The sequence below is a fragment of the Zalophus californianus genome, chromosome 10 (assembly GCF_009762305.2).
Source record: "Zalophus californianus isolate mZalCal1 chromosome 10, mZalCal1.pri.v2, whole genome shotgun sequence".
Classification (NCBI taxonomy): Eukaryota; Metazoa; Chordata; class Mammalia; order Carnivora; family Otariidae; genus Zalophus; species Zalophus californianus.
The window spans coordinates 103,891,667-103,904,607 of NC_045604.1; the positions used below are offsets into that span (position 1 = coordinate 103,891,667).

General features: G+C 58.1%; 1 protein-coding gene across 6 annotated transcripts in view; it reads right to left on the reverse strand.

The window, feature by feature from the left end:
• Positions 1-12,941, reverse strand: part of LIMK1 (LIM domain kinase 1) — a 52,362-nt gene that overhangs the window by 28,918 nt on the left and 10,503 nt on the right. For all 6 annotated transcript variants that reach the window (XM_027612913.1, XM_027612909.1, XM_027612908.1 and 3 more), the window contains 9 exons: positions 8,724-8,829; positions 8,440-8,606; positions 7,240-7,423; positions 6,300-6,386; positions 5,859-5,990; positions 4,650-4,709; positions 4,309-4,374; positions 1,807-1,963; positions 234-289 (listed from right to left, as the gene is read on the reverse strand). In XM_027612913.1, coding sequence (XP_027468714.1) covers positions 234-289; positions 1,807-1,963; positions 4,309-4,374; positions 4,650-4,709; positions 5,859-5,990; positions 6,300-6,386; positions 7,240-7,423; positions 8,440-8,606; positions 8,724-8,829 — 1,015 coding nt within the window. The remainder of the gene's footprint in view (positions 1-233; positions 290-1,806; positions 1,964-4,308; positions 4,375-4,649; positions 4,710-5,858; positions 5,991-6,299; positions 6,387-7,239; positions 7,424-8,439; positions 8,607-8,723; positions 8,830-12,941) is intronic.

A 12,941-nucleotide genomic window follows, 5' to 3' on the forward strand; every position in this document is an offset into this window, starting at 1 on the left:
TTACCCCTGGGGGCGGGGGGCAGGGGAGGGGTCCCTGGGGCTGGGAGCCGGTCACACTTGGTCTGGCACCCGCCTGACCACCACGCCCCCCAGGGGTGCAGGTTGCTGTGGGCAGCCCTGTTCCCAGGAGCTCCCCCGCCTGCCTGGGGCCCCTGCAGACTTCCAGCCTGCAGCCCGGGAGTGGACAGGAACCACCAAGCCTCATGCCAACTGCCGCCTGCCCCCGGACCTACCTCGCACAGGACGATTCCAAAGGAGAACACATCCACCTTCTCGTCATAGCTGCGGCCTGGGTGAAGAGACCAGCCGTCAGCAGGTGAGGCTGGATCGGCGGCCTGCTGGCCGGGGCCAGGAGGCGCAGGCCAGCAGCCTCCAAGGGACCAGGGCTTTGGCTCTGCCCCTTCAGCCCTCTGGCCCCCCCCAGGTCTTAGCAAACCTTTGGAGGATAAGGATGAGAGCCCTGGGCAGGGCGTTCCAGGGCCAGCTCGGCCACTGACCAGCTGTGATTCCTGGCAAGTCAGGGACCATGTGGTGGCCTTGAAAAATATCCATGTCAAACCCCTGGGACGTGTGACCATTTATTGAAAAAAAGGTCTTTGCCCATATGATCGCTAAGGATCTCGAGATGAGAGAATCCTGGATTATCTGGGCAGGTGCCAAGCACCACTACAAGTGTCCTAAGAGAGACTGAGGAGGAGACACGGGAGAGGCAGCGGGGGCCACGAGCCCGGGACCGCCACCGGCAGCCATAAGCAGCAAGGAGTGGGTTCTCCCCTCAGATCCCTGCAAGGAGCACGGCTCTCCTGGATTTCCGACTTCTGGCTTCCAGAACTATGAGAGAATACATTTCTGTTGTTTTAAACCGCCCAGTTGGTGGAAATCTGCTGACGGCAGCCCCAGGGATGGGCACAGACCCTGAGCCTCGGGTTCTTCAGGTGTGACGTGGGGAGTAAGACCATCTACCGCGGGACATTAAAAACAACCCGTATGGCTGCTCTCACGTGTCGGATTCTGAGTAGTTTACAAACCTGAGCTGAGCCTCACAGTCCCCACTAAAAGCAGGGAGCCCCATTTTGCAGGTTAAGTCAGCGCTTATGTTAACTCTGGGTAGGGCTGGTGCCGAGATGCCCCCGGCCCTGCCCGCCCTGACCCTGTGTGTGCACCCGCCCGGACGGGGGCTTTATAGTGCACCATGTGGGCCATACGTGGGTCACTGGGTGACGGGCCTGATAAAAAAGAAATGGAGTGGGAGAGAAGCCCCGGGCGGGCCAGGCTGTCCACCACCTACTCCCTGGGCCCCGTGAAGATGTCGCCTTGCATGGGACTTGCTGGTGTGATTAGGTTCAGGATCTGGAGCTGGACAGAGGACGATACAACCACAAAGGTCCTTATGAGGGAGGCAGGCAAGGAAGGAGACCTGACAATGGACCCAGAGGTCAGAGAAGGTGCCAGGGTCCTAGCCTTCGTCGGAGGCAGGGGCCTCGGGCCAAGGGACGGAGGCAGCCTTTAGAGGCTAGAAGGGAAACAGGTTCTCCCCCTGAGCCTCCAGAAGGAGCCCAGCCCAGCTGACACCTGACTTCAGGCCGGCAAGACCGACGCTGACTTCCCACTCCCAGGACTAGATGGTAATTTGGTTTTTAAGGCAAGCAGGTCGTGATTTGTTACAGCAGGACAGGAAAGGAGTCACAGGACCCAAGGAGGGAGCTGAGGAGGTGGAGGAGGCGGAGGCCGGGGATGGGGGGCGCCAGAGACCTGCCTGGACCCGCTGGGCCCGGGAGGATGTGACGGGCGGGCCGGCCCACTCACCATTGATCATCTCGGGCGCCATCCAGTAGGGGTTGCCCACCACCGTGTATCGCTTTTTGCGGTCCGGCTTCTTGAGGCTTCGCAGGTCTTCGGGCTGTGTCTTCTCTTCCACCATGAGCCGGGCCAGCCCGAAGTCGGCCACCACCACGTTCTTGTTCTGAGGTGACGAGGAAGCGGGGCCTCACTGAGACAGGCTCCTGGCACCACCTGCGCACCCCACACCTAGTCGGGCCCGATCCGCAGACAGCTCCGAGGACACGCCTCGGCCACCTGGAAGCCTGGGAGTACTGTGTCCGCCCCATCAGGGCGCCGGGGCCGCCTGGTTGTGCGAGGGAGGTGGTGGTTCTCATTCAAGACCCAGGTCCTCTGCTTGGCCCCGGACAGCTCTCTCTCTCACTCCTCCCTCCAACAGTCTGGGGAGGTGCATGTTGTTTTTATCCCCGCTTTACACATATTATTACTCAGGCCCAGAGAGGTTAAGAAAGTTGCCCAAGGCCATCCAGCTGGTCAGCTCCACTGTTTTCGGTCTGCAGGACCCCCTCTAGGCCCGGAACCCCGTGGAGTGGAGATGCTGATGGCTGTGTGTCCCCCCGCAAGATGGGACAATCAGGGAGCGGGCCTCCCTGAAGGCCAGGGCGCAGGCAGGGAACGCTGGGGCACTGGTGCTAAGTCAGGAGGCTGGGAAGGTCCTCTAACGGACGCTACGTGCCAGCCCCAGGACTGGCCACGGTGCCCGGACACCGAGGAGTGGTCACAGAGGTGAAGGCAGCAGGGCCCCACCAGGTGGGGCTTAGGACCAGGCTCACTCTGAAGGGAAGGACTCTGTCACCTCTGGGAGTGACACCAACTCGGACAGCTGCCTAGAGAAAACTACAAAGACAGCAGGTGGGAGGGGCTGAGCATGCGCGGGGTCCGCCAGGACTGTTCTAGTGCTGATTCCTGCCCCATCCCTCCCTCCACTTTTGAAGAGTCCCCCAGGGACTAATGTTACAGCAGGGCCTGCTGTGGGAGACAGGTCCAGGGAGACCAGCCAAGGGTGACTACCGGATTCTCAGAGGCCCCAAATAGTAGGCAGAGGTTTTGGTTTGTGCAGAGATGGATTCTGGGGATGCGGGGGCGGGGAGGGGCTCACAACTTCCATCAGATTCTCAGGGGTTGCCCCCTGCTGCGGATGGAAGCTGTGACAGGTCACCCTTTCCTGGCCTCCCACACCACATGGGCTCAGCCCTGCGGTGACGCTCATCGCCAGCAGGGGCAGTGTGAGCGGACCCGGGGTGGTGGGGGAGGTGGGGGGTGGATCCAGCCTTGCCCACCTCTCTGTGCTCACCGCCCACTGCTTTCCCCCCATTGCTGTCTGAGCTCACAAGCCCCCACAGCCTCCTGGAAATTCCCAGTGGGCTGAGACACCCGCCCCCACCCCCCTGCCCCGCCAACTCCAGGGTGATCAACTCACTGCTTCCTGACCGTCATACCGCCAGGCCTGAAACACTTCCTGTACTGAATTCATTTGGCAAAAGCCTGCCTGGAGAAACTTCTTCCTCCAGGCCTGGATTTCAACCTGCCTGGAGCGCGATGAAGAGTCTCCTTCTCCAAATTCATGTCAACTTAGATTCTCAAAGTGACTGTATTTGGAGACAGGACTTTTGCAGATGTTACTAGTTCAGATGAGGTTATGCTAGATCCGGCGGCGGGGAGGGGGTCCTAAATCCAGTGCCTGCTGTCTTTATAAGAAGAGGACACACGGGGGGAAGACTCAGGCAGAGGCTGCAGTGACGTGGCTGCCGGCCAAGGAATGCCAAGCAGCACCAGCAGCCTCCAGAAGCCGGGAGGGAAGCATGGCACAGATTCTCCCTCAGAGCCTCTAGAAGGAGCCCACTTTGTCAACACCTTGGCTTGGGACCTTTTGCTTCCTGAACCCTGCGAGTGCATTTTGGTCGTTCCAAGCCATCCAGTCTGTGGTTCTCTGTGATGTGCATGTCCTATCTGTCCAGCTGGACGGGGTCGGCCACCCCTTGCTGCCTCCTGTGGACAGCCTATGGTCCCCTCCGTCCCCACCCTTCAGACCCTGGGCTCGCCGCCCTCCCCTTCAGTATGTGGCCCCAGAGCCTCTCAGAAGCCGGCCTTGACCGCGCCCGCCCACACGCCCAGGCCCCCCCCTCCAGGCCTGCAGGGTTACTGCTGCGTGCAGTAGGCCGGGCCGCTCTGCCGTGGGCTGTTCTGGCAACGCCACGCTCACGAGCCGTCACAGATTACCCGTCACTTTCTCCTTTATCCGTTTATCAGAGCCTCCTAACAACCTGGGATGTCGAAGGCTCAGAATGCTGGAGCCACAGTCCAAGTAAATGGCCGAGCCAGGTCTGTCTGCCTCCTGGCACTGCTTCCGCCCGGGCCCGAGGAGTGGAGGGGGCGAGCCAGGACCCCGGTCCCCAAAAGGGCCCCCGAGGCTAGGAGTGTGCGAGGCGGGGCTCCTGCGGTCTCCCTCCCTGGGCCCAGGCGGCTCACCTCTCGGACCAGGCAGTTGTGGGAGTTGAGGTCCCGGTGGATGATGTTCATGGAGTGAAGGTAGGCCTGGGGGCAGGGGGCATGGAGGTCAGGAGGCCGCTGTGCTGAGGGGTCCCGGACCAGCCCAGCCCTGGCTCCCCCGAGGCTGCCCCAAACAGGCGAGTGAGGGGTGCTCTTCCCACCCCCATCTCATCCCCCCTGCTCTGTCCTAGAGCTTCCCGATAGCTTCCGTCTCCGACTTCCTTGTCAAGCTTTAGGTTAGTGGGACAGAATCTTTTTTATAAGCGGGGTCAGATCACCCAGCCCCCACCCCCTCCCACCGCCTCCCCAAGCCTGCTCACCATCCCTGAAGCGATGTCCTTGGCAAAGCTCACCCTCTGACTCCACGGGTACTGGCTGTCCTGAGGGGGCAGGAGAGAAGGGGCCAGGATGGGCCACCGGGGCCACGGTGGCAGAACGGTTGGGGGACAGAGAAGCCAAGGCAGCAGGTGTCCCGGAGGGTCCAATGACCCCCACCCCCCAACTCTCTCTTGCCCCCACACCTGTCCGCATCTAAGGGGTGTGGGTGGATAACTCAAAAACGTCATTTTCCAGTATGTGATTTCAAACACAAAGTGGGGGATACTCCTCTGTAGCTCCCGATCCAGCTCTTTGGGGGGAAAAAACCCTCTATCTTCAACACAATCCCATTCTTTCAGGTTTTTAGAAAATCTGCACCTACTTTCCTGTATGGGCAGACACAGACAGGCCCAATGAGAACACCTACTGAGCACCAGCGAGTAGGGCTCTGGGCTCAGTTCACCCAGGGAGACGCCTGGTTCTCTCACCCCATCCCCCCCGCCGGAGAACTCAAGTGGGGGGTGAGGACATCGGAGCATATAAAAGACCAGAGTGCAGTGAGGAAGCCCCAGAGGGTATAGCCCGGCGCTTCCAAATTGTACTTAACCACAGAATTCTTTCTGAGAAGTTGCACCTTAGGGGCCTGCAGGGACCCAGCCTGAGGGAGGGAGGCATCTGGGGTGCAGGAAGGGAACGGGACCGCTTGGTCTCAAGGGGATGTCGCGGTGGGGCGCCGTCCAAGAGCACCAGGTGCTACGAGCTCCTCCCCAAATGCATTCTCAGTTTGGATTTGCAATTTTTCTCCAAGGCCTTCAACAAAGTTCCGAATTTTGCAGAGCACAGTAAATAGTAACAAGGCTCCCAGAGGAGAGGTAACAAAGGTGCCTTTCCTGAGGTGTTCCTCCCTGTGGCAGGTAAAGCTGGGTCTGGCTGCTCTGGGCCAGGCCGGGGGTCCACAGGGCGGCCACCCCGAAACAGCCTGTGTGTCCCCTCGGCGAAGATGCTGCCCTCTCTGGACCTCAGCTTCAGTTGGGAGTTGGTGGCTCCCTGTCTGATTCAGAATCAGGGTTTGGAGGGCCCTGGAGACCGGAGGCCAAGCCCGCTGAAGGGGCCGAGGGGGCCCAGAGAGCAGCTGCCTGCCCAGGCCCCACAGTGCTGGTGGTGGGGACAGGGCAGCAGGTGGGAGGTGGGGGCTCTGCCCGGCCACTCACCATGCTCTTGATGATGCCCCGGAGGGTGCCCCCCTTGATGTACTCCGTGATGAAGTTGAGCCTCTTGTCCTTATAGAGCACCCCGATGAACTTGAGCACATTGGGGTGCTCCAGGCATCTCATGACCTTCACCTGGTGGGGTGCAGACAGGCTAGGCCGGGGGCTGTGCCCCAGTCTCTTTCTCCCTCCACTGCCCCGCCAGAGGCCACCACCGGTTCCGAAGGTGGACCAGTCCCCGCCTGCCCCGCCCGCCCCCACCCCACCCGCCAGCGGGCCGTGCGGTCTGCGTGGGCTGCGCCCACCCCCAGCGATGCCCTTGCCCCTCTCGCTCTCCTGGTGAGATTGCTCTCTCTTCTTCCAGTGTGTGGCTCGAGCGTCCCATCCTCCCGGAACCCCGTGCCACCCCTCTCCATCGAGGGGGTGGCAGTTCTGCTCACTGACCTCCTTGAGGAACGTCCTCTGGGTCTCTTCGTCGAACCGGATCAGCTCCTTCATCACCATCACCTCGCCCGTCTCCCGGTGCGTCACCTGTGTGGGGACACCGAGGCACGGCGACTCAGTACTGACAGAGGCTCTGCTCTCTGTCCGCCGTGTAGGAGGCCCTAGCTGCACCCCAAAACTGTGCGGGAGATGGACACACCCGGCCTGCAGTTCTTCACGGGCATTTCAGGTGATGCCCCCAGCCCCCGAGGGGCAGGACTTATTGATTCCCTCACAGATGAGGCAATGGGGCCTTAGGAGGCTTCCGAGAGCGTCCAAGTCACCCAGCAGGAGGGCAGACGGTGGCTGGGGCTCAGGCCCAGGACCGCCGACCCAGGGCCCAGCTCGCTGTCCTCTGCTCTGCTGGGCGGTCTCCTGGAGGTCGAATGGCGGCTCTACCAAGGACTACCCACCCCCCCGCCCCCCGCCGGGAAGGGGACCAGGCACAGGGCCCGATGGGCACCTTCTATATGATCCTGAACCTTCCAGCCTGGTCACAACCAGGGGACATCAGAGCCAGGGAAGGGCTTAGGTTTCTACTGGGGGAGCATGGGAGGGGGTGAGCAGTGGAGGGGCCATGAGGGGTTGGCCTCAGGCTCAGTACAGGGCCCCCGGGGAGGGAGCCTTCTGGATCAGCCTGGGTCGCCCTCCCATCCCCCCACCTTCCAACCACGTCCTCCACATAAGGTTTCGGGTCTCTCTGAAGTCAGTCCCCTCCCCCTAACCAGCTCCGGGAAGCCCAGCGGGGCGAGAGTACGGGCTAGGGAGTCTGGAAGCCGGGTGCCCCTTCCGCTGTGGGTTCCTGGAGGCAGTGGAGGGAGGCAGGAGGACTGATGGGTCTCACCTGAACCGGCCCCCACTCCCACTTCCGGCCCCACCCCTGCGCAGGCCCGCCCCGTACCTTGATGGCCTGGCCAAAGCAGCCCTTGCCCAACACCTCCCCATGGATGAGGTCCGATGGCCGGAAGATGCGGTGTGGCCGGCAGACCACGCGCAGGGATTCGGAGCGCCCCAGGTCCTTGCGCTGGGAGGCTGGGGAGCCCAGTGAGCCCGCACCCGGAGACCTGTCGATGCTGTAGCTCCTCCTGAGGAGGCACACACGGTGCTGAGTGTCACCGGGGCAGCTGGGCACCAGGCCTCAGCCCTGACCCCCCCTCCTCCTGCCTGCCACGCTCCCATCCACGCCAGTCCACGTACGATCAGCACCCCCACCCCAGTGCGGGAGAGCGCGGCACGGGGCGGATCTCCTGGGCGGTCGTAAGGCTCTCGCCCCATCCTGACGCCAGCACCCAGAGCCCTGCCCTAGGCCTGCTATCCTGCAAGTGGCCTCCGCAGGACTGTCTGCCCTTGGCCTCCTCTGCCTGGTAGCCCGGGTCAGATGCTTTGTCTCCCAGCATTCAGGTGCCAGGCCCTGGGGCGCAGAGACAGAGAGCCTGGCCAGGGAGGCCGTAGCCACATAGCTGGCTCCACAGGGCAGCTAGAGCACCTGACAAACGCACGCAAGGAGGAACTACAGGCCTTCAACACTACCGTTTCTTAGAGTAAACACAATTTCCCCAGAAGGTATCCCCAAAAATCTTTGCCCGGAGTCCTGAGCGGGCCTCACGGTGAGTGGAGGGAGGATCAGGCTGCCTCTGGGTTTCTTCCTTGTGCTCCCCTTCCCTTCAAGAGAGTATGGGGTCCCTGGCACCTCCTGCCTGGACCCCGCAATGACCCGCGAGCCATCTCTGGGCTCAGGCACCCTTGTGCACAGGGGACCAGAGCGGTCTCTGAAACACGCCCTTTAGGGGGCCCACCCCTTCCCAACGACATTCGATGCTCCCGTCGTCCTGAGCTACCTACCTGCTGTTCCTTGAAGCCAGGGCGCCGGTCCACCCTGGGAGCACTCTGTAACCCCCAGCCGGGGGGAGCTGGGTCCCCTGCTTTCCCACCTCTCATGACCCCATCTTAGCTCTCTCCACCCCCTGCTGGCCTGCTTTCCTGCAAGGCTGACTCGCCCACCAGACTGGGAGCTCCTGGAGAGCAGGGACCAGGCCCCATCCCCCTGAGGCCCGGTGTCCGTGGAAGTATCTGGATACAACAAGGCACGGGGCTGACTTACAAGACAGGCTTCTGCCGGGGAGAGCTGCACCGTTCCCCGCTGGGAGTATGAGTTGGGGAGCTCAGGGGGCTGGGCTCAGGCCCCGGGCCATGGCCCAGCGTGTCATGGGGGTCGTGCTCAAGAGTTAGCTGGAGCAGGCGGCTGGTCTCCTGGATCAGCAGGTCAATCTGGGGAGAACGGATGCGCGGACAGGTGAGTCCGAGGTGGAAGGGATGCAGTTGGGGGGGGGGGGGAGTCGGGCGTGAAGGCACTCCAATCCTGCTCACCAGACTCGGGACCCGTACCTCATCCAGGGGCACATTCCGGATGGGCGTTCCATTGATTTCCAGGATCCGGTCTCCGACATGGATGGAATTCTTCACATCTGGGCTCATGCAGCCTGGGTCCACCCTGTGGGCAGAGAGAGCAGTAGTCAGGCTCCTGCCTGCCTATCCCCTGGAGCCCTGACGGGGAGCCAAGGCCGAGGGGATCAGATCGGGGTGAGAAGGCAAATTGATTTCTATTTTGCATGCCTGACAGATGGCACCGGTCTAGAATCTGGAGTTCTGGTTTGGTGGGGAAGAATTCTGTCCCCGATTACGGATGTCGGCTGTGGGTGTGAAAGTAGAGAAAAGTGGTATTTGCTGCTCCATCCTGGAGGCTCAGGGGCTCCCACTGGACAGAGTGCGGTCTCTGCCACAGAGGACAGACCGAGCCTTCCAACTGCCTGGTGTGTTTCAGGCAGATGAGCGGCATGAGATGAGTCCTCAAAGGGTCTGGATCCTTCGGCTTCCAGATTCCCAAACTGGCCCAAGATGAGGCCAAGGCTTCCACTCCTCCAGAGTCAGCATTACAGGGCTAGCAACCCACCCTAGCCACAGCTGCAGGCTAGAGACAGGATGGCACCCTTCTCGAACCTGTGGAATGGCCAATTTGCCTAATTTAGTTGCTTCCTTGAACTCCTTGGTTACCTTGTTTTCATTTTGTCTTCACAAAAGCTTCTTAAGGGATGTTTACTTTGTCTCTGCCCTGAGATGGGGAAGGGGTAGGGAGTGGAACAGAAAGGAGACCGGGAACTTTAAGAAAAAGGTTTCATAAGGGGGCGCCTGCGTGGCGCAGTCGGTTAAGCGTCTGACTCTTGGTTTTGGCTCAGGTCGTGCGTGACCTCAGGGTCGTGAGATCAAGCCCCACGTGGGCTCCGAGCTGAGAGTGAAGCCTGTTTGGGATTTTCCCTCTCTCTCCCTCGGCCCCTCTCCCCTCCTTGCATGTGCGCTTGCTCTCTCTCTCAAAAAAAAAAGAAAAAGTAAAGTTTCACAAAAATTCTCTGTTCTTACGCGGCGGGGGGGGGGGGGGGGGGCGCGGGGAAGCTCCGCCTTTCCCTGGAAAGGCAGGTCATTCGTGCGAAAGAAAGAAGAGAGTTGGGCAATCATCACTGTGTAGCCATTGCAGAAGTAAGTGATACAGCTAAGAATCCTCCATGGATGCTAAAACCATGTGGGGACAGGCTGCTGGGGGCAGAGTATTTATAGACTCAAATCTCACAAATGACTTATTGATTATGTTTCAAAGAGAAAAAAAAAAAAATCCTGGACAGCAGACAACTGACTGTACTTTAACCAAGTAATCAAAGGCGACATCCCCAATAAAGGGCACGCTCCATCCGGTCGGAGGATGTAGGAAGGACACGTGATCACGAATGCTGTAGCAGGTCAAAATGCATAACCCGGATCTGACAAAGCAGACACAGCAGCAGAACCCAGCTGGAGGGGCGTTCTACTTATCAGCCCGTGCTCTTCGTAAATGTCAAGGTCATGAAGGACAACGAAAAGCTGAGGACCTGTCACAGATTCAAAGAGACTGAAGGGGACACGGGGGTTCAATGCCATGCAAGGTCAGGGACTGGGTCCTGGGTGGAGGGGAAATGGCCATAAAGGATGGTGTTGAGAAAACTGGCAAAATGTGAATGTGGACTCTGTGCTGGATTGAGTTAGTGTTAAATTTCTTCAGTGTCATAACTGCGCTGTAAGACACGACTGAAAATTATGTAGGAGAATGCCCTTGTTTTTAGAAGAATGTGTAAAGTATTTGGTGGGGAAGAAGGGTCAACAGCACCTGTAACGTACTCTCAAAGTGACTTGGTAAATAATAGCAATGGGTACATACGTGTACGCGTAAATATAAATAAATCATACAAACATACAGATGTGTATGTATACAAGGAAAGACACGTAGCCTAAATGTGGCAAAAAAAAAAAAGTTAAAATTGGTGAACATAGGTGAAGGGTAGGCAGGTATTCAATGTACTTATTTCGGTAAATTTCCTGTAAATTTGAAAATAAAAGGTTGAAAAAAACGGTGAGTATCTTTCATTGATACGGGCTTCTCATGGGTACAGTCTTCCAAGTACATTCCTTAGCCTCCCTGCCTCCCCTCAGTCTCCTGCTAAGGCGGCAGGGGGCTAGGGCACAGAGGGAATTTAAACTTTCCTTCAGATGCTGCTATCGACAAAAAGAAAAGCAGTCCATGAAGACCCGTTTAAAACAAACAAGTAAATCTGGTCAGCAGCCTTTGGGCTGGCTGGGCCGCTCCTCCGAGGGGCGTGCTCTGGGCCGAAATTGCTGGGCCAGCAGATGCAGGCTGGTGAGCATGCTCATCCAGCGAGGGAGGCAGGGAGGAGGTGCCGCTGGCTTTCTGTTTCCAAAATCCTGCCTGGTTTCGAGAGAGCAGCTGGTCTGGGAGTTCCCCCCGTCTCTCTCACTAGTCTGTCTGTCCGCTTGTGTATACAAGGTAGCTGCCGGCCCTGCATCCGTCCCCAGCACCACCTCCCCTCCTGACTAGTGCCTCGCCGTGGAGCCGGGCCCAGACATCTGTGGGGGAGGCGTGTGCAGGATCCCATGGAAGCTGGCCCTTGGCTCGCATGCCCGCTCGGGGGACGTTTAAAGCTACTTCTCAAGGAGTCCATCAAAGCCCAGGAGAAATCTTAGAAGGCTCCAAGGTGCCCAACTTCCTCCCTGTACAGACGAAGACCCTAAAGCCCAGAGAGGACAGGGGGCTGCTCAGCGTCACACAGCGTGCTGGCCACTGGGCTGGCTCCTTTATCTGCCTTCCTTCTTGGGTTTCAAACCTTCTCTACATCCTTTAGAACCTTCGTTAGGGATGACCTGCTCACATCCAATCCTGGTTCCCTGAATCTTGTCTGCCTGAACATGTTTTTATTTCTCCCCCTTTCTTGACGGGTATTTTCATCAAGGACGGACGGAATCTTAGGCTGATGGTTATTTTTTGCTCAGGGCATTGAACACATCATTTCCCTTATTTCCAGCTTCCACTGTTACTGTTGAGAAATCAGCTGCTGCCGCCCCCCACCGCCCCGCAAAGATGATTTGTCTATATTCTATGGCCACTCTATCTTCAAATACTGCCTCCCTCCCACCATCTCGTGCTTCTCCTGGGACGCCAAATGGCCTCCATGGGTCCTAACCTCTGTCCTCCATGGGTCCTAACCTCTCTTTCACGGCTTTCATCCTTTTGTGTTTCTGCTTCTCCCTTCGGTAGTTTAGAGCCCTACTCCGCTGTTAAACCCTCGTACTGAGGTTTCCGTTATTTCATTTCTAGGGGTTCTGTTTGGTTCTTTTCCAAGTCTGTTTGCTCTTTACTCATTTTTTCCAAACATCTCTTATTGATTACAACATACTGAGGGTAATTATTTCACATCGTTTCCAATCATTCCAGTCTCTGGAGGGTCTGTAGGTCTGGTTCTACTTCCTGTTGTTTCAAGCTGGCTCTCGCTCACAGTGAGCCTTGTTTCCCTATGCGTTCAGTGATTTTTCACTGAATTGCCCATCTTCCTTGGGACACTTAGCTCTGTAAATTCAATGAAAAGGATCTGCATCTGATTCTATCAGGGACTGGGAACACTGCCAGTTGGGAAGTACTTGAAACTTCTACAGTTGTGACTTGGGGGTTTTTGAGCCATCCAGGCATATGAATTTGGTCTGCAAACCCAAGTTTATGAATTCTCAGGGGAGAGTCCCCTCCCTCCTTCCATTCAGGCTCAAATCAGTTTATCTTTCAGTTCTGGGAGTTGGGGGCTGATGGAAGGTGTGGTCTGTTTCTCATTCATCCTCACCCTGAGAGCCCTCTGGGATCTCAGCCTAATAGAGGAGGAGTTCTCTAATGCGGGACCAGCTTCCTCGAGCAGGTCAGGGCTTCAAGAGGCCCAGCCATGAAAGGACTTAAAGACGGAAGCTTAGGTTCACTCATTTTCGATTTGCCTCAGGGCATGGCTATCTTCCATGGTTCTGCTGACGATCCTAGGCTCCCTGCATCAATTATCCTTGACCTGGTTACTCCTCTTTCTATTGTTGGGTTATACATGGATTAAAGAAGTTTTAAATATTTTATCTAACACCTGTCATAGTTTTTAAAGGAATGACTGGACCAGGGACATGGCACACCAGGTTGTCAGAGCTGGGTTCTATCAGTGCCCAGATGCTTGCCCAGCCCTAGAGTCCGCCACCCCC